At 49.5% G+C, this 21,449-nt stretch overlaps 1 protein-coding gene across 1 annotated transcript; it reads right to left on the bottom strand.

Moving 5' to 3' along the window:
• Positions 1-110: 110 nt before the first annotated feature.
• Positions 111-11,085, bottom strand: LOC149362650 (uncharacterized). Its single transcript, XM_089568352.1, has 4 exons — positions 10,866-11,085; positions 4,107-4,259; positions 2,917-3,005; positions 111-2,809 (listed from the first exon to the last, which is right to left on the bottom strand). The coding sequence occupies exons 1-4, from the start codon at positions 11,083-11,085 to the stop codon at positions 1,706-1,708; spliced, it is 1,566 nt and encodes a 521-aa protein (XP_089424478.1). The 3' UTR covers positions 111-1,705.
• Between the last annotated feature and the right edge of the window lie 10,364 nt (positions 11,086-21,449).

The following is a 21,449-nucleotide window of genomic DNA, read 5'->3' as shown; positions in this document are numbered from 1 at the left end:
TTTAGGATGCTAACATAACAGGACAGCACCCGTCCTGTTATGTCCTTTGTGTATTCGTCCTAAAAGTTAGCGCTGCTTAAATTTGAACGAAAGAAAATATAGTGTAGGATGGTGTTCATACGAGGTCTGTTAGAAAAGTATCCGACCTTATTTTTTTTTAGAACACCTGATGGATATGAAACAAGCGCGCTTGCACCAGCAGACCTTGAACTGTCGTGCGCACGCACAAATTTTTTCCCGCCTGCTGATAGCGTCAGTTGCTGGGAGGCAGCGTTTGAGTGAGGTAGTGCGCAGTGCTCTCGTCGGTTTTTTAGTGCAAGCAAAATGGCAATGCGACAGGAGCAGCGCTAATGCATCAAATTTTGCCAGAAACGGGGCAACAGCCAAGTGGAAACCATTTGGAATATTTAGACGGTTTTCTGTGATGATGCTTAGAGCAGCACACAAGTTAAGCAATAGTACAACTGGTTTAAAGATGGCCACACATCGGTGGAGAGCGAGCCACGCTCCGGTCAACCATCAATATGCCGAAGTGAACGCTCTGGTGATGCGGGACCGTCGTGTGACTATCCGAGAAATTGCGGAAGAGGTGGACATCAGTAGTTTTTCTGCACATTCCATTATCACCGAAGGTTTGGCCATGAAGAGAGTTGCGGCGAAATTTGCGCCAAAGCTGCTCACGGTGGAGCAAAAGCAGCTTCGTGTTGAAGTCTCACAGGACACATGGATTCCACAAACAGTGACCCCGACTTCATCAACACCATAATCACTGGTGACGAGTCTTGGGTGTATGGGTACGACCCGGAAACCAAATCCCAGTCGTCATAGTAGAAGCATTCCACGTCGCCAAGACCAAAGAAGGCCTGCCAAATGCTCAGCAACGTCAAATTGATGCTGACTACTTTCTTGGACTCTCACTGTGTGGCACACCACGAGTACACACACCCCAGGGTCAAAATGACAAAAGAGTACAACAGGGATGTCCTCCATCGCCTACGTGATGCTGTGCGGCGCAAGAGACCGGAGTTGTGGTCAACAGGAAATTGGCGCATCCATCACGACAATGCTCCTGAACATTCTTCGCACTTGATTAAGACTTTTTTGGCGAAAAACCAGACCCCTGTAGTTCAACACGCTTCTTACTCTATTGATATGGCCCCCTGCGACTTCTGGTTGTTTCCCAAAATCAAGAGGTCATTGAAAGGAGCGCGATTTTAGACAAGAGAGGACATTATGGCTGCAACGACAGCTGAGCTAAACTCCATTCCGAAAAAGGCCTTTTCGGAATACTTCCAACAGTGGCAGCACATCTGGGAGAAGTGTGTTGAGTCCCAAGGAGACTGCTTTGAAGGTAATTAGGTTTCCAACGCTCCAGTTATGCCATTTTTTTTTCTTCGGCCAAAGGTCGGATACTTTTCTAACAGACCTCGTATGTACATTTATGTATGCTCCTCCTGCCCAGACGTTCTCTTACAATTTCTTTGGAGGAGAAATTCGAGGCCCGTGTACTGTGCAATGTCAGTGCACGTTAACCCCAGGTGGTCGAAATTTCCGGAGCCCTCTACTACGGCGTCTGTCATAGCCTTAGTCGCTTTGGGACGTTAAACCCCATAAACCAACCAAATAAAAATGACACAAATGTGATAAAAAAGTTCTGATACAATTAAAGAAAAAATGGATTCTGTCTGCAGTTGACATGCCTGATCTAGTTAACATGCAGTCCAAATCTCTTCTCAGAAAGAATAGGCGTTGAAAGGTTGACAATGCCTGCGATTGTGATCAATACCTGATCAAGCGCTCCCACCATTTCCCAAGGAACGGGCCCCTTCAGAATCTTGAACACTTTCATGCGTTGGATTGCTCGTTCCATGTGCACCCTCGCCCTGGAAATTTTAAGTGTCTTTTCAGATTCGGCAGCTGTGAACTGCGCCTGGTTCCGCAGGAAAGGGGGCTGCACAATTCCGAGTCCGTGTTCCGCACATAGACTATCTATGCTAAACCCTTTGTCGATCATTACATCGTCCCTAAAGCTATCTAGCTTGTTGAGAACTGCTGCTTTCTCCACACAAGCTTTATCGGAAGCTCTGCCGCCAAACCCATAACTAAGAAATGTGATGAGTCCTGCAGGCGACACTCCAATGAGTACCTTGGCAGTGTGCATGCCTTTGTAGTAGGAGTACGTCAATATCCTACATGATGCACAGTGAGATTTTTCTAATGCAATTTCCGTGCAGTCAAGCACAATGCGAACTTCTCGGTAGTCATTAAAGCACTGTGGCATGTTCTTTCTTTCTTCATCCTTTTCAGGCCATGGAATAGCAGCTTCCAAAATGGCAGCAAGGTTTCGCAGTGTGTCGTAGCAATGCCTTGCCACTGTCCTTCTGCTTACGCCGATCAACGTGGCCAAACATTCGAAAGAAAGGCATGTTTTCAGCCTAGTGAGCACAAGCACTACGCGGTCAAATACAGGAATGGCTCTGTTCAAATGGTCTATTCGAGCCACTTCATCTGATATTGCCATCAGTGCATTCATCGAATTCACTCCTGTAAAGGCCACGACAGCAGCATTGGTTGATAGCAAATCTACCAACTTCATCTTATTCGGCACAAGGGCATCAGTGTTAACTTGTACACCTTTGTCCAGAACATTCTTTTTAAGCACATCTTCGACATGGCTGCACCCCTGGAGCTGCAGAAGTGTGTCGGCCACCTCCACATCCTGTGCAGCAGCACAATCCAAGTGGCCATCTTGCCCGACTGAAGCCTTGTTGAGGCAGGAATCACCTGGCACTGCTTCTGAGTCAGCCATCTGCATCACAAAACCAAATGTGCCCAAGGCATGATGAGAAGATCCTAAAGCATTAGCAATAGAATGATGACAACACATAGTGCGGCTACGTCATTCGCAACGCTTACCTTGGTAACGTTACTGGTAGCCAGTTCCGCCTCAGTGGGCAAGGCGAGTGGCACTGACTCTGTGTCTGAATCCCTTGGTAAGGACGCTTCTGCACAAAACAAAAGAACCCTCACCCGTGAAAAAGTGACAGCACAGCCTAAAAATTACCATTTGTGTAGAGCTGTTGCGTTTTAGCTTTCCCTGGCTCAGTGTGGTGGTGTAGTAGCTAAAGCGCTGAGCTACCGAGGTCACAGCAACCACTTATGTGATGCAGGTGTAAAATGTACACACCTGTGCATATGACATGGTGTGCACGCATGGCAAAAAAACATTGTGTCGAACCAGTAGACTCTAGGAGAAGACGACATGCAAATGAACGTTCAATTAGCACTAACAAACAGGTTCCGGTAGTTTCTTCGAGACTGTCACGGAGTGAAACCTCCTTCCATCATATGTACTGGAATCTAATAATCCTGTCAAGAAGCTGGGATATTTGTTTTATGGCTCCTAGCATTGCTGCCATGTATTTTGATGGTCTGCTTTATTTGCTGTTCTCATTTACGAGCCAAAGCTATGGTACAAGCTTTGTACAAATAAAAAATAAAGTGAACACCTTGTCTGTGTTCTTCGCGGTGAAAACTCATAAACCTGGTGCACCCTTCAGGATGATTGTCAGCGAGAAAGGGACCTGGCAGCAACAAATTATTAGGTTCATGCTTAGGCACTTGAATAATCTGGTTCTTTCTGATCCCTCTACCATCAAGAATTCATTGGATGTAGCCAGCATGTTAAAAGGAGAGCAGATTGGATATGCCTTTTTCATAAATGTTAGAGATCTATTTCATTCTGTGCCACGTAACGATCTGTTTATTGCTGTCGGACAGTGCATTGAAACAAAAGGTACTATCGCCTTCCAAAATATGGCCAGCTTAAGTGTAGACAATTTTATGTCACATTTAGAATTTTATATCAATGTTACTTCTACCCAGTTTGACAACCGGCGCTATCTACTGCTCCAGGGCATTTGCATCGAAAAAAAAATTTATTATTTGGTTCATTTTAAATGTTCATGAAGCCCCAGTGGTCTTGGCACACTCCGACTTGCACATTACGAGGAAGAATAAAATAGGTGCACACTGAGCATATGGCATTCAATAGAAGTCTTTGTGCCTTAAAGAAAAAAAAACGTATCAAGTTTCCCAAAACATACCTCCCTGAGTTCGTGCAGACGCCCGTGCCACGTGAGCTGCTGCTGCCTGAATTCTGGACAAATCCTGGTGGTCATGAGGCCTGACAGGCAGACGCTGCGACGGTACAGCGGTCCTCTTTAGCCGTTTTCGTACGGGTGTCCACACCTGAGGGTCTGGGAAACAATAACGCATTACATTGGCTTCACCCAGAAATCAGGGTGAGGTCACTGACTGCCGGTGGGACCAGCTTAAACTTAAAGTTAGTCATCGAAGGCCCTTTCGGAAAATTGTACACTGAGGTGGCAGTTTCCGCTAGCCTACCTAGCCATTTTCCTTATCTGTTTTCTAACAAATCCGAGCAGATGCTGAAAGAAAGAGGGCAGTCGTTCTGCACTAACATAGCGTGCATGGCGTTAACCCGTTGAAGGGCACGTGAACTCTCGGGAAAGCTGGACTGCGCAAAGCCAGTAGCATCAACAGTAGATGCAACAGATGCGGAAACAAGGAGTATTTCGCCAGGCGTTCAGCCTCACGCTTGATTCCGAGGGTCAGGCGAGAGAGAGAACTGATAGCACAGAAGAAGCTGCCGTAGGTGAAGAAAGTGTTGACTCCTGCGTCCGACAGTTGGAGGCGGCTCTCTAAGCCAGAAAAGGCGACACCTGTTGCCGAGAAGAAAAGTGACGCTTCACTGAGCACTCTGCTAGAGAGTGTCAAATAAGGCTGCTCCTGAAAGAGCATTTCGTTCTATGAAAAAGGGGGTCTAATGTACCGCCGATACTGTGACACTAAAGGACGAGTGTACGACCAATTGTTGGTCCCGCAGAAGTATCGTTAACAGCTTCTCGACATTGCTCACAGCAACGCTTGGACAGGCCACTTGGTATGCGAAAAACGAAAGCGAGGTTGATACAGGAGTACTACTGTCCCAGTTGCTGGAAGGAAATCGAGGAATTCGTTCGATCGTGCGACACGTTCCAAAGGACTGGAAAGCCCACTGACAAGTGGAAGGCGCCCATGAAATTGGTCTCCATAATTACTGAGCCATTCCGTCGGCTCGTTATTGATATCGTAAGGCCACTGCCTGTATCGGAGTCATGGTTGCTGCTACGTTTTGACCGCGCTATGCGTCGTCACAAAATTCCCGGAAGCAATCCCCCTGAAAGAGCTAAGTTCAACCTGCGTTGTTGATGCCTGATTGGCGATATTCTCGTGCGTCGGATTCCAGTGAGAAATGCACAGTGACAATGGAAGCGTGTTCACTAGCTGTCCCACGACGACATTCCTAGAACGATGCGGAATTAAGGTCGTCCACAGCGGATCCACTCGGGCCTACGTTTCGTGGCTTAATGGCTTCTGCGTGATCCCGACCGGGAAGAGAGACTGAGCAGTGAGCGACGGCCGCACAAGAACTTTGTTTAGACCGTGCATTCCGGCTGCTCTGCTCTATTTTGTTCGCGCCACGGCCGAAACATGACTCTGGGGCCATCTTCCCAGCGGCGGAAAGAACGCGACCGACTCCACGGTCTGTTCCCAGAAGCTCGGATGCAGTATTCGCGTGCAGTGGGTGCCTGGTCACTGCGGCATCCGCGGCAACGAGCAAGCCGACGAGCTCGCCACCGCCGCACATCAGCTTCCTCCCAGCGACGAACCGCTCGCCCTGGAAGACGTGCGTGCGGTGATCCACGACCACCTCCGTCAGCAACACCCGGACCCTCGCATCGCGCGAGGAGAGCGCATTTCTCTCGTCGGCGCGCGCTCAGTGGTTGCCTCCTCCACAGCACTATCGAGGGTCACTTCTTTCTTGGCCAAAAGTTATCCCGTTACCTTGTTGTTCCGCAACCCAAAAACAAAACGGTCTAGCAGCGCGGTGTCGAGGGTGGTGAAATTATAATGCTGCGCCGTGGTTCGAAGGGCAGCAAGGTAGGCGGCTGCCGGCTCTCCCTGTGCCTGGTCGCCTCGGTGGAACTCGTATCGCCTTGCGAGCTCCCTTGGCTTCGGGGCGAGGTGCTCCCTGAGTACGGCAAGTATTATTTCGAATGGACTATCCTTGAGCTGGGCCGGCGCAATGAGCGCTTTCGCCAACTGAAAAGTGGCGGCGCCGCAACTACTAAGGAACGTGGACCGCTTCTTGCCACCGTCTGTAATAGCGCATCCAGGAAGAACTCTAAACGCTGTGCATAATCTTCCCAGTCCTCGGGGTGGAACAAGTCGAAAACTTCGATGTATGCCTCACTGGCGGTGGCGGCCATGCTGCACAGGTGGGCGCCAGCGATGTCAGTTTCCCTTGGGAGCTGCAGCAATTATGTCGAACGAGTATCCCATCCTCGTCGCCAGTGTTAAGTCGGTTTCATCACCACATTTATTAAAACTTCGTCCGGCCCCAGCCGCGGCAACAGTGAAAAACACACTAGAATCCACAGCGCCGCTGTTACACACAGTGACACAGGTCTCCCGCTCATTGTTGTCAGTCTCGGAGCACCACTCGCACCACACTGCGGCAGTAACGTGCAACTGCCCCACCACGAAACTCAAAACAACGACAGGAAGAGCGCTCCTGCAGAGGCTCGGATACCGCGAGCAGATGCGAGAAATTTCGAGGACGGCAACGATCCCCGACGAGCTTCGCAAGACCCTCAAGGTAGCGCCAATACCAAAAAACATGGATCCCAACCTCCATCGAGGCAGAAGAGAAGCGAGGACCGAATTCATCGAGAAAACATACGCTCCTCAAGCCACGACCGTGTATACAGACGCGTCTTGGAGAGGAGGAGATACCAAAATCGCTGTAGCGGCGGTGGTCGATTCGTCTTTACGCGAAATGACCAGCGCGTCTCTCCGAGGCTGTACAGCTGCAGAGTCCGAGGAAGTAGCCGTTGCTCTAGCGGTGGCGGAGGGCTATAGAACCGGGCGGTCACTAACAATACTTACGGACTCTCAAACAGCCTGCCGAAATTACATGAATGGCAGGATAGGTCGTCACGCGCTCCGTATACTCCTCGCAGCGAGTGACAGAATTAAAAACCGGGAAGAACAAAACGACAAGATCCGACACAAAATTGTGTGGGTACCGGGGCACACGGGGGTGGCAGGGAACCGAGAGGCCGACAGGATAGCTCGAGGATACATTACTTTCCGAGCTTCCGACGAGACCGCGGAACTCGCGCCAGCACCCAGGGAATACTCGGCCATACTACAAAACTATAGAGGCAGAAGAATGCGATATCCCCCACCGCACAAATCTCTCAGCAGAGGAAGCTGTCACTTGGAGACAATTACAAACAGGCTCTTTCCCAAACCTACATATACTAAACAAAATGCACCCTACGATATACACGAACAAATGTCCCTGGTGCGACGAAAAACCTACACTATACCACATCACATGGGCCTGCCAAAACATAGACGTGGTCCCCAAAATACAAAACCCCAGTGCGGAGCAGTGGGAGACTCTGCTGTCCAGCGACCGCTGCGAAGACCAACAAGGTCTGGTACAGCGAGCTCAACGGGCGGCAGTGGCCAGCGGAGCCCTGGACTGAGGGCAACCGACCACTGATTAGAGGCGGACGACTTCGACAGAGAAGGCTCCTGGGGGTAGAACCAAGACGTCACTGAAGATGCCCCCAAACCGCAGGAAAAACCATTAGTGTAAATAAAGTTTTCCCTTCCCTTCGGAACACACTAACACTAGCGTGGAAGCTGTGCCAGAGGCTACAGGATTTTCGTCAGATGTTGTGGCTCCACACCCAAAAGCTGTTTGATCAAGGAAGCTGATGGTTCCTTTTGATGATAAACTTGATGATTTGGATGCCTATTTGCATCGCGTTGAGGTAATAGCAGTAGGACAAGGATAGGATAAAAGCGAGTGGGCAACAATTTGGAGCCTTTCTCTGGTGGGCGAGGCCTTAACAGTTTTCAGGAAAATGCCCGCATCAGAGTCGACAGACTATGATAAGGCGAAGAAAACACTTCTGCAGAGATTCCGCTTAACCGCAGAAGGTTTCCGTGAAAGGTTTAGAGGTAGCAAACCAAATGATGCGGAAACAGCTAAGCAGTTCGCATCGAGACTGTCAACTACTTTGAACGATGGCTGGAAATGGCCGAGGTAGAAAAATTTTATAAAGGGGTGAAAGACCTCATGGTGGCAGATCAGTTTTTGTCCTGCTGTCATCCAAGGTTGGCCATATTTCTAAAAGAGAGAAAGTTGCAGAAAGTGCAAGAATTCACAGAGTATGCAGATCAGTTCATGGAAGCCCAGTTCCGATGCAGACACGGTAGAGCAAGGAGTGCAAAGTGGCACATTCAAGCAGCCCCCGAGGTGTTTCTTGTGCAGTCGTATTGGACACCATGCTGCGGCCTGTAGGTTTGGAGGAAACAGAGGGCAGACGCAGTTAATCTGCCAAAACTGCAACAAAAGAGGCCACCGAACAGAAGAATGCACATTTCGAACGCAAGAGAAGGCCATGCGTATCGTATTCCCAGAGAAGCTGACACAAGCACCGAGGAAGTCCGAAAGATGGATGCAAAGGCTGAACGTGAGATGCAAGAAAGTAAAACACTAAGCACGTGGTTGTCTGAGAGCTGTCGGTGCCAGTAGTCGAGGGCGAAATTCATGGACAGCGCATCACCGTTTTGAGAGACAGTGGCACAAACACTCCTAGTGAGAAGGAGCCTGGTTCACAATGAGCTTACTGGTCAGCTGGCGTCAGTTCTGCTGGTTGACAGCACGGTTCACTACCTTCCGGAAGCAATGATTTTCATTTCTACCCCGTACTATTGGGACCTGTTGTAGCAAAATGATTAGATAAACCGCTGTATGACTTGGTGCTGGGGAACATCACGGACATAAGAAAGGTTGATGGATCCTGATGCCAATTGGACCCCCAGTGCAGAACAAGACCCAGGCCTGGAGGAAAGAAGCGAAGAGGAAACACATTAAAAGACCCTCGCGAACATAGTTTCGCTAGAAGGAAATGGCAGTTTAGAGACTGCAGAAGGAAAATGGACGAAACACTGATGATTTCTTCAGCTGTACAGACCAGAGCAGGAAAAGCAGTGCAACGAAATAAATAAATTGAAGGTCCCTGCGTCGGAGCTACTGAAGGTGACTCCCGAGAGTTTAGCGCAGGGGCAAAAAAACGACACGTCTTTGGTGGACTGTTTCAAGAAAGTTGGAGAGGTTCTGAAAAGAAAGAAATGCCAAACGACATTTCAATTTCTCATTTGAGACGGCCTGTTGTACAGAAATTGTAATTTCAGCTCAGGAAGAGATGTCCTGCAGCTGGTGATACCCAAAGAATTGTGACCAGCTGTCATGTGTCTAGGCCATGATTCGATTATTTCTGGCCCCTAAGGATCAAGAACACGGTAAAAAGAATAAGAAAAGAATTTTGTGACATATGAAAAAAAAAACTTCATACTGTGTGCTCACCGTGGCATCGTAGAGGATGTGGAAGTCCTTGGAAAGGTCTGTTGGAGGGACCGCAGAATGATAAGGTCACGTATTAGCTTAGAGTTGAAAAGGGAACGGAAGAAATGAGTGAAGCGGAAGTCCATTAACGAATTAGCATTAAGAGGGAATGTAGAGGAATTCAGGATTTTGCTGCAGAACAGTTTCCACTTTAACTAAAGATGACGACCGTAATGTTGAAAACAATTAACGATCGTCTCACAGATATCATTACGGAGTGCACCCTAGAAGTAGGATGGTTCGGCAGGATACCGGGAAGCTATCTCAGGAGACTAAAGATATGATTAAGAAATGGCAAAGCATGAGGACGTCAGACTCCATAGACAGAATAGAACTAGTAGAGCTGTCGTAGTTAATGAATAAGCGCAAGGTAGCCGACATCAGGAAGTTTAACATGGAGAAAATTAAGCATTCTCTAAAGAGTGGAGGTAGCCTAAAAGCAGTTAAGAGAAAACTAGGCATAGGTAAAAAGATTATTGGTTTATTAGGGTTTAACGTCCCAAAGCTACCCAGGCTATGACGGACGCCGTAGTGAAGGGCTCCGGAAATTTCGACCACCTGGGGTTCTTTAACGTGCACTGACATCGCACAGTACACGGGCCTCTAGAATTTCGCCTTCATCGAAATTCGGCCGCCGCGGCCGTGATCGAACCTGCGTCTTTCGGGCCAGCAGCCGAGCACCATAATCACTGAGCCGCCACGGCGGGTCACATAGGTAAAAAGAAACCAGGTGTATGCGTTAAGAAACAAAGAGGGCAGTGTCATTACCAATATGGATAAGATGGTTAAAGTAGCTGAAGAGTTTTACACAAATCTATACAGTAGTGATTGCAATCAGAATGTTACTGAGAGAGGCAGTAGAGCACAGCAATGAGACATCCCGGCAATAACGAAGGAGGAAGGGAAAGCAGCTGGTGACGATCAGATAACAGCAGATTTGTTGAAGGCTAAAGGAGAGATTGTGCTCGAAAAACTAGCCACCCTGTAGCCAACCTAAAAGGCTCGCCTTGGACCCTGTATCTACTTATACACTGTCACGCCTGCCAATTCGCCCTCCACAATGGCGCTTGTTTCTCCACGTAGATTTAGTATAGCCGTTGAAGGCCCCCTACCGCAGTGGTTCTCGACGGAGGCCGCCTCTACTTTCCCGTACTCTTAGGATACGTCTTGTCCTCAGCTGGAGTGTGGTCCCGTGGGCTACTCTCCGCACGGGGGTTTCTGCTGGTCTCCTGCCGAAAGCTACATGCACGGGCGAAGTGACCCGACTTCCCGCACGAATAACAGTGCGCAGTGTTATAGCGCCGCGGCCTGCCACACGGCTGGTCTTGTGCATGCTGCTCGACAATCTTTAAATTCTCTTCTAGCAGCCTCTCGCGGTCAAGTCGCGTCCTGAACTCGTTTGCTTCGTCTGTTTCCACCTGTCTGACAGCCATGCCCCGAGGCTGCGTGACCTTTTCGATCTCCTCCTCTTTAGCTGCTACGTCTGCGGTCTCCTCGAATGTCTTGGGATCGCGTGAAAGGGTGAAACACATAACGGGATAGCGCAGGCCATTTAGAAAGCGCGAAAGGAGCTGTTCTTTGAGGATTTCGCTTCTCCCTGCCTTGTTTGCGGCGTCCTCAGTGGCATTATTCCGTAGTGTGTTCGTGCCCAACATCCGCAAACGAGCCGCGAAAGCACATGCATCCTCGCCTGTCTCTTGTCTGGCGTTCATGAACCTCTCTAGCTTTACACTGGCTGGCTCCGTGTCGAAGCGTTTCAGTGCCAGTTCTTTGAATGCCTCATAAGTGGCGGCGTTGCTCACCCCCTCGTCCCTCCACGCAAACGCCTGAGCAGCACCGACCATTTTACATCGTACCATACCGATCAGTTGTTTAGCCTGCCATCCTCCCATTGCGCCGACCTGCTCTAAAATTTGGAGGAAGTCCTTGACATTCGGACCTGTACCGTCCCCGGTGAATGGCGGAATGATTCCTCCCAGCATCATTGCATTAGCCCCTAGAGCTCCACTCTGAGAGTCAGGTAACTGCTGTGATGTCATCTTGACTCGTTCGTCCCTCGGCACGAGGGTATACGGGCTCGTACCAAATCCTCAGCAGAATCCCCACCGTTGCCACCACTTGTGACGGCCCTAATGAGGGGTCACAAATTCGCAACCTGGCAAGTTGCTGAACTGGGATTCGTGCTGAGGCTGGAAGCGAACGAGTCAACACCACAATTGATTGATAAGATAAGGTTATTTATTTCTCAGCTGTGGCTGCCGAATGGGTCAATGGTCTGCTCACCATGTGAGGAGACGACGCTTCCTTGTGGCCACAGGTGACAGGAGTTCATTCATGCTTTTGGCTGTCGGGATGCCGTGGGCTGGAGGGACGGCGTCATCTTCATCACCTGGTGGGTTCGGCAGCTCAGGGTCCAGAGAAGGCCTAAGGCCGTCGTTCACTGTAGGTCGGGGAGAATCTCGGCCACCCAGACGGAACTACCTTGGTCCTCGCCGTTTCTCCCCTCGGTCGCCAAACTCACGGTTTTTTATCAAAGACCAACACCGCTCGATGCTGCTGCCAATCATCGCGCCTCAAACGTCCTTTCCAAGCCGCGACATTGTTGCAGGCCTGGGCTCGTTTTGGGATTCCTCTTTTTCCGCCTCGTCGTTGGTTCTTGCACGTGCCAGCTTCGCCTTAGCGTCAACGTCGGCCGTAGTCCACGCCGCTCGGCACCTGCACTTGGTTAACGATCTTGGGAAAAGCGGCCTTTCGTCACGCATTCCTAAACTTAAGGTATGTCATCACCGTTTTGAAAATGTTTTTAAAATGTCCTCATTGACAGCCTTCAGCATACTGTCCAGTGTTGGGACTTCCCTCTTCACGTGCATACTGTGCACTTTCAGACGGATGGCATGGGCTGTGAAGCTGTCCTTGATTGTTCGCGAGCTTGAAATCTTCTCGTCGTGAGGTCTTTTCTTCGGAGATGCCAAAGGCCCACACAGACGCTCCGCCTTGATTTTGGCAACGGTACGGGGAGATACTCCGGTGTCCTCGCTCACAGCACTCAGTACTTCCCGAACAGACTTCTTCGCTCACAGCACTCAGTAATTCCCGAACAGACTTCTCCGGAAAAGGGATCCTGGTACACGAGTACACATTTGCAATCACTTACTTGGCATTCCTTGACAGCTTGGATGTGCGAACCTTTGAGAAAATGCGTACAGGAGAGGTGGCTGGGGCCCCTGAGCTGGATGCCATTTTCTCAAGTGAAAGGGAGCCGGACGAGAAAGAGTAAACACGGTGGCCAGGGTTGTGGGGACAGTGAAAACGTGAAATGCATTGAGACGACAAACGTAAAATACAAAATCACAGATCTCGATCGATTGGCTCGCAATACCAACATTTTTCGACGGTGTGTCGACTTCAGGCAGGTCAACAGCGTCTTAATCCCTGATAGCGAGCCCATTCCCAGAATCGATGTGATGTTTTGCAGGCGTTGCACAAAAGAAATTTTTCTCCAAGTTAGACCTCGCGAAAGGGTATTGGCAGATACCTATGGAGGAAGGTTCCAAAGAAAAAAGCCTTCTTATGCGCTAACGACCCATTTCAGTTTCGACTCATGCCATTTGATCTGATGACTGCAGCGGTTCACAAAGCTAATGAGACATGTACTGGGTGGTCTTGAACACGTACACCACTGCATAGACATTCTGGTGCCACAGACACTTGGGAGGAACATTTGATGGCGCTTGAAACCCTGTTTGAGAGACTTCATGAGGTAAACCTGACGGTGAAGGCCACAAAGTGCGAGGTCGGATTTGAATCTATGTCCTTTCTCGGACACGAGATAGGGATGGGGCGGATAGCGACGAAGCCCGATAGCGCAGAAAAAATCCAGGTGGCACCAAGGCCAGCCACCAAAAAAACAGGTTCAGTCCAGTCCTTTTTGGGGTTAACTGGATGGCTGCCGTCGTTACGCATAGTCATGTTCAGGAGAACTTATGAAATTAATGCCTCCCAGTATATTCTATAAATCATAAAAGGCTTCATGCATTCATTATATGTGCCTCGCTTCAGCAGCTGATAAGCTGCACAGTTAATTTCGAATATGGTGTTTTGGTGATTTTGATGATCGATCAGTATTGATCAACAGATCGATGGTGTTGATCTTGATGTATTCTTATGGTTCGGTGATCCGGTGACACGTTGCGGAACAGACTGGACAACTTCTTCGGGACACTATGTACTTTCACGGGCGCTCACCAATGACCTGCCCTCCGATCTCGAGGGCCGGTCGCTGGTGAGCGCCCGTACAGTAAAGTACATAGTCCCGAAAAAGTTGTCCAGTCTGTTCCACAACGTGTCGCCGGATCACCGAACCATCAGAAGACATTGAGATCAACAGCATCGATATGTAGATCACCCATCAAAATTAATTGGCGCAATCGGCAGGATGATTCCGGCGGTTTTCTGCTGAGCAGACATAGGCACGGGCACTATGGGACACCAGCGGAGGGCGACACCCTGGTGAGAGGCCCCGCTACTGATCATCGCAACACCTGGGCGCCCGTTGCGGAAGAAGCAAGCGACATCCTGGCGAGGGGCTTCTGCAGCTGTTGAAAGCGGAGAGGACAGCAGCTGAGCAGATCCTTGGTCGAACCCGCTGTGACTCGGCGGAGGATCAACACCCAAGCGAGAAGATACTGCAGCAAAGGCCAATTCGGCGGTGCCTGCGACTACGGCGAGACGACACCCCTTCGGCGCAGGCGTCTGAGACGGCGAGCACGCGTTTGTACGGACACTGCCAGGTGACAGCGCAAGGTGATTTCTGAGTCGGTGCGTGCCGGCGTCCTGTGCTGTGGGGCCATCCTTTGGGGGTCAACGTGAGACGACAGCGACATAGGAATTCAGGTGGGCCCTTTTCTTGCTCGCTACGGGTCCATCATGTCGATCACCACACGATCGCAATCTCAGCGCGCAGATGAATCTGGGAGTTTGGAATCGGGGCTGGAAGCCCGCAGAATCTATCTAACTCGGAAGAGCAGCACACTCCGGAGGAGATGCAGGGCAGAGCAGCCACCGGCAGCGATGATGCTGCCATGCGAGTCAGGGAACAAGAGCTTGAGATACAGAGGCTGAGACTGGCTATCGAGTTGAAGCGACTCGAACTGGAAGCTGGAACCATCGAGGGGGCAGGTTGAGGCGGTTGGACAAAATTGGGGCAGTATGCGGACGAGCCGAGGGCAGTCCTCGCACCAATGCCCGAATCTGATGAACGTGCGCCTGCATGGTTTAAGACAGCGAAAAGTATGCTCCGGAGTTGTTCGGTAGCATTTCTGGCCAGGTCATCCCAGCAAACCACAAACCTCCCATAGATGTCCAGATTAAGTCTGAACGTCTATGTACCAAATCAAAATCTCTCAGACGTCTTATCTACCAACCTTTTTTCGTGGAAAAGCTGCAGACGTACCCACGACATCATATCGGCCTTAACCTAGACTTCTCGTAGATATTACTTGTCACGTCCTGGGTATGTAAGCGAGATATATAATTTAAGAATTCCATATTTTTCAATCGTTCGATATTTCGTGTTGCCTTACTGCATTTAAAGTTTGAAATCGCTGTTGACTTCAAATTGGAGGCATGACCAGCGCTGCCTGTGTTTTTGTGTTTTTTCGTGCTCGCTTCACGGCAACATTATCCTGCCTAGAGAGAAGAAAAATACGGGAAGTAGTAAAGACAAATCTGAATGCACACGCATCAGGTTTCTGAATCAACTGTACGCAGTTGGTTTGAAATGCCAGTCACTTTGGTCAGGATTCGCATTGTTATTTCATTACTATTCTTACATTCAATTTATACCTTGTGCTACAGCCTGCAAGCTATCTCAACCACACTGAAAAGTGAGGACACATTAAAAAACTTGTTTGTTATTTAGCAGCCAGGACTATATAATAACCATTTTTTCTGATTAAGAATGTTTTATTCAACTTATCCAACTATTTAAAATACAAGAATTGGTTCAGTTCAATTTTTGGGAGTTATTTTTTTTTTCAAAAATGTCTTAAATCTGCTAATCGCGCTAGCAATGATAACTATTGGAATGTTGAGCTGAGGAAAGCTTAGGCATTTGTGTTGCTGAATGTGTGACCTCATATTTCTTGAGAATAAACTTCTTGAGTCCCGCTTTTTATCATCATGTCAACACTGTAATCATGTCCACTGCAGGCCAAAAATTTCTCCAGTTAACCCTGTGCCAGCGGCGGCCCCCTTATCCCAGCAAACTTCCGAACCTCATCTGCCCACCTGCCCTGATCCTCTCTGCTGTGCTTGCATTCTCTCTGAATCCAGCCCGTTACCTTAATGATAATTGGTCATCTTGCCTTCATGCTACATGCGCTGCCCATATGCCTGTTCTATGCTGCGGACAGGCGGCGGCGGGGAAAGTGCGGTGAATTGTCTAAGCCGCCATCGCGTTGTAGTTCGTATCGTATTTTATCAATAATAGCGCAAACTGCGCATGGCGATTGCAGCTGTGAAAAAAGTAATATGCTACAATTTAAAAATAATTAACTTATTTTTCATGCCACACCAAGCCTGCTATTAAGTACGAAAAAGAGACGATACAAAATATGTGACAGTTTCGCACATCCGCACGAGGCTAGGTTCAGCCATGGCGGCAGTGGTAGAGCGCAGGGCGTCTGCGATTTCAATCGTGTTCCGTGGGAACATTGTGTTTGAAGAACCTCGACACAGAATTAATTATTCCCTTATTATTGCTGGCGAGATTGTTCAACCGTTCTTTCCTTGATGGAGCATAAGGAAGACAGTTTGCTTGCTTTTACTACTCGGCGAAGTGGACCCGTCAGTACGAATTAGGACTACAAGTCGTTTTCACCGGCTGGGATCGTGACCTTTCTTGGCGCGTACTCAGTCTCAGTTTACTCATTGAAGTGTATTTTATGCTATTTTTGCGTTCGTAATGAAAAAATTCTAACGCCTTTATCGGCACGTTATATTTTTACGCTCACTCGTTTGGCTGTTTTGCCAAACTGGCAATTTCCTCGCTGGCGTCCCAGAACCCTCCTCGCAGCGCCGCCCCTCCCCCTCCTCTCTTTCTCCCTTCTCCTCTTTTTTTCTTTCACGGCTGTTGCGCTCTTCGGTCTATTGCTCCGGCGAGTCTGCCTCCGCGCACCACCGCCGCGAATCTGCGCGTCTTCTGGACCACGCGGTCTGTGTTCTTTAATATTAAGGCGAAAGCCTTTAATGCCTCATACTGTCGTTAGCAGACGCGTCGACATGAGTGTCGACAGACGCGTCGGCAGGAGTGTCGACAAGCGATTCTGCTCGTATTTTCTTTCAGAGCTGTTCTGCTCCTGGCGAGCTTCTAGGGCGGCCGGCTCGCGATTTTCGCGTTGCCCTTCGAGCCATTTGTGTGGCCGGCACGTTCCTCGCGCAAAGAAGGCGACTGCGACGTACTTAAAATGGCGTTAAAGGGCGATTCACACGACGGTCCGTTCGCCCGCGGCCCGCGCACTACCTGGTCTCATTCCGTGATATTCTCTTGTATTACCGAGACAAACGAAGGGAATACGCACCCCCCGCTCCGTCCTTCACCACAGCGCAGGCTGCACATTGGCGACAACTACAAACCCGGACTGCTCAATACCCAATACTGCTGCATGCCCGATACCCAGACCAATTCTCGTCATCATCCAAACTTTTGCGGCAAACCAGGCGCCTCTACGATTTAAATCATTGGCAATAAACGTTTCCACCACCACCTACGTGTTCATTCGTCAGCACATTGAGAGGCGCGCTGACCAGGCCGCGGTCCAGCAGGGCCCGTATTACGGAACTTTGTCAAAAACCTGTCAAAAGTTATTGACAGTGACGTCAAAATGACGAAACGATGTGACGTCGACGCCTGACGCAAAATTGACGCAACGAGGAATCAGCCAATTACAGCAGAGCGGCGCCCCGGAAGCGTTTGCCTGCACGACGAGGGACCATCTGCTAAATTTTTGCTAAAAGAGTAAAGAAATGCGCAGCGATAAAAATAATTATTTTATTTTGCCAAAAAAGATGTTTAAAGCTAAAAATATTAAGAAAAACAAGAAGCGCGAGAAGTTAGGTTATTAAATTTCCTGGTGGGTAACTTTTGCTGCCGCGGGGGTGCGCAGACGGCGGTAAAACGTCAACAAGCCGCTTTGCACGTGAACAGCTGTTCCACGCCTTGATACTGTTTTCTTACGTGGCGACGAAAATCAAGGTACTGTGCGGTTGTTCTAAGTGCGGAAAAATCGACGAAGCCACTTGTTAAGGTCTGTGTTGTTCGGCTCTTACGATCGATGAAAAAAGTGTCAAAGCGTGAAGCGTTGTATGTGATGTGTGGTCGTCTGTTTCTTTTTCCTCGACCGGTAAACAGAAGACGGCCACGAAGTGCGATTTGCAGGTGAAAATAAAGTTCTTTGCCAGCATAAGCATGTTTTATTCGTATGTAGCTGTGGCACAGAGGTGTCGTCGGCTGCCGAAGCTTGCATGAAAGCCGCCGGTCGCAAATAACCGCTGTGCACACAGCACCCGCCGCTGCACCGACAGCGCATTCGCACGCAAACCTCCAAATTCATCGGCGAGTTCGTCGCATAGCCACACCGCAGTCTGCCTCTCCAGTCGAAAAAGGCGTCGGAACAGCTCGTCGGGCAAGTCAAACGCGTCTTTGTGCGCCCTCCTTCGCCGTTGCTCGCGTCGCCGCAGCCCATAGAGTTTCTTACTATTACCTAGAGGGAAAGCTGGCAAGCCGTCTATGGGAGTTTGCATGGAGACCCCACGTGACCACCTCAGCCACCATGGGCGCTCAAAGCATCATGGGGCGGTGAGCTACTTGTTGCGGAACTGCAACTTTTGGCCAAAAAAGAATAGAAAAATAAAGCTGTTTGATAACTAGAAACGTCCTAACATTCAATATCTTGTCTAATGATTGCAACAAACGAGCCGAAAAGCATTTAAGTGCAAAGTTTGCCCAAAATAAGAGACGACTCGCTCTCCTATTGGCCAAGTGATGAACACTAAAAAAACTAATATTTCGTAATTAACAAGCGCACTTTTAAAATTAAATATGTTTTCAAAAAAAATGTTGTTGTTTAGATACTTTAAGAAGTTTTTTAATGGCATTTCGGAAGAGTAAAACCTTTTATTGGCGTCGTGTGTCGTCGCGTCTTCACTACTATGGCTTTTGCACACTGCGTTCGCGGGAAAGTCGTCTGCGCACACACGAACTACGTTTTCGGAATGAAACGCCTTAGTACTGCCACTTTGTGTTCCCGAAAAACTACGACTGTTCCGCAACAAGTAGCTCACCGCCCCATGATGCTTTGAGCGTCCATGTTGGCTGAAGTGCAGCGCCGCCAGCTTTCCCTCTAGGTAGTAGTAAGAAACTCTATGCCGCAGCCACATACGACGCCGCTGCTGCCGCCGCCATTTTCTGTCAAAAACGGAACGGTCCAATTTTGACCGCCTCGAAGCCGTCAAAAAAAATCGTCAAAATGCGCCTGCATAATTAGGCGTGCAACGTCACCACTTCTGTCTTGTCTGTGACGTAAACGCCAGCCACCCATGACGCAAGAAAGCAACATGGCCGCCGGACACAGCCGACCAATAGGAGCGCGACTACGGCGGGGCTTTTTGACGAGTTTTTGACGCGTTTTTGACAAGTTTTTGATTTGACAGTTCCGTAATACGGCCCCAGAAGACGCGCAGATTCGCGGCGGCGGTGCGCGGAGGCAGACTCGCCGAAGAGCGCAACAGCCGCGAAAGAAAAAAAGAGGAGAAGGGAGAAAGAGAGGAGGGGGAGGGGCGGCGCTGCGAGGAGGGTTCTGGGACGCCAGCGAGGAAATTGCCGCCAAACTCGCTGTGTATTGAAACAAAGGCTGATGATGTATGCAACTGGCCTCTACTACCGAAATGTGGGCATGCGTTCGGATGGTGTGCCGAAGTGCGTGTGCAAGCACACTCCGCTCAGCACGACTGCCTTTTAGTGCTGCAAGGGCAACCTTTCACGCTTCATAGACTTGCGTCGGTAAAAGTGGCGTAAATTACTGGGTTTGTTTGTTGTGGTTGCTGTGCCATTCTCTTGTCACCTGTAAAAGTGAACAATTATGCTTTCTTTTGCAGCAACCCTGGCCTATTGGGCTCGGCTGAAGAGTATTGATGCCACCGCAGCTGTTAACCTGACGATTATGTTCAACGAGAAGATTCAGTGAAAGCGCCGAGCGCAATAAAATACTGACGCACTAGGAAGTCATCTGCAGTGTTTTGGGCTCCCATGATGGCCATGTACTCGCTTACTCAACTGTATTTGAGCTAGCTGGAGTGCTTGGACGTCCCGACGACTCCATAGGGAAGTCTGTGTCTGGGCTGCAGTAGGTCTCCATTCCATCTGGAATTGTAACAGGTGTCAGCTGCATCTCGTATTGCAGCTAGTTCCAGTCTGGAAATGTGTCTCTTAAAACAGTAGGACTGGAACCAGTTAGAAATTTTCACCTGGATATTGATCTATGTATAGTCATATTCTCTTTATATAGACGTCTAGGCTACGTAGACTGGGCGTACTTACATGTTCACAAATATCTGATAAATGTAGAGCGTGATGTCTGCAGTACGTACCTACAACGTGAACTGGACCCCAATTTTCATGTTGTAGGTACGTAGATTTTTCGTAAACGGTACTAATATGGATGTCTAATGGAGGTGTCTAATGTCCAGCGTAAATATCTTGCTGATGTCTATGGTACGTTTTATGGTTTACTGGGATACTGCCTTTTATAAATGAGAAGTGCCGCACGCTGGTTTCCAACAAGTCGAACAATCGAGTGCTCCCGTATAAAGAAATCCGAGAGCTGGTGCTCACTGAGCTGGAACTCACCCCCGAGAAGTACAAGCGCAGACTCTATGCATTCTGTAAGGGCAAAGAAAGCTGGGGTCATTTTGTGATCAAATTGGAAATTTTGTTGGATTACTACCTGCGTAGTCGAAGCATCACTACGCTAGAGGATTTGAGCCAGTTGGTCGCGGACCGCACCAAGAAGATGACGTCAGACGAGATGCGCGCATATGATCTGCAACACGAAACAGGAGAGTGGTTTAAGCCCACAAAGATTGCCCAGCTTGCGGAAAAGTTCGAGGACAGTATAACCGTGCACCGCCCCACTACGTTGGATGCGGCAAAGGAAATTTATGGCGAGCCACGAGAGGCAGGCAGCTAAGTATGGGCGGTGAGCAAAGAAACGAACGCCGATCTGCAATGAAAAGCTTTGGCTGCGGGGACTTCGGTACGTGCAGCGGAACTGTCCGCGGACTAGATCAAAAGGAGTGGCAGGTCAGGAGTCAGGCAGGGAACCCAAGCTGCCGTCCAGATTGACAGCGAGGGCAGCGTGTGAGCTGGAGGCGGGGACAGCGATCGGGACAAGTGAGCCAGCTCATGAATCCAGACTGACTTGGGTGGAGCTGATCTCTGGTGTGCGCCCGTTCAAGGCTTGCCTTGACTCAGGAGCAGATATGCGGTACTGAGAAAGATGGTTGTCTCTGATAACGTGAAAGCGCAGGGCTCGGTGGAGGTGCAACTGCGCGGCGCGTTCGGCCACACGGTCCTGGCTGATCTCGTGTATGTTCCCCTCAGTTTGGTCATGAGAGACGGCAGCTCCAACCCGCAAACGTCCATACTTTGTGCCGCCACTGACGAGCTGGCTGAGGGAGTAGACGCCTTACTGGCTCCCGATGTTGTCGAGGAGCTGAGCAGGGAACGGGAGGACGCAGTTGAGTTGGCTGCTAGGCCAAAAAGGGCAGATAGTGAAACCGTGCTTTACGAGAACAACGAGAATGCCACGTCCGTACTAGAGTTCGAGGCTGGATAGCG

The sequence above is a fragment of the Amblyomma mixtum genome, chromosome 2, assembly GCF_055824585.1.
Source record: "Amblyomma mixtum isolate Tamu chromosome 2, ASM5582458v1, whole genome shotgun sequence".
NCBI lineage: Eukaryota > Metazoa > Arthropoda > Arachnida > Ixodida > Ixodidae > Amblyomma > Amblyomma mixtum.
This window is presented reverse-complemented; position numbering and strand designations above follow the sequence as displayed.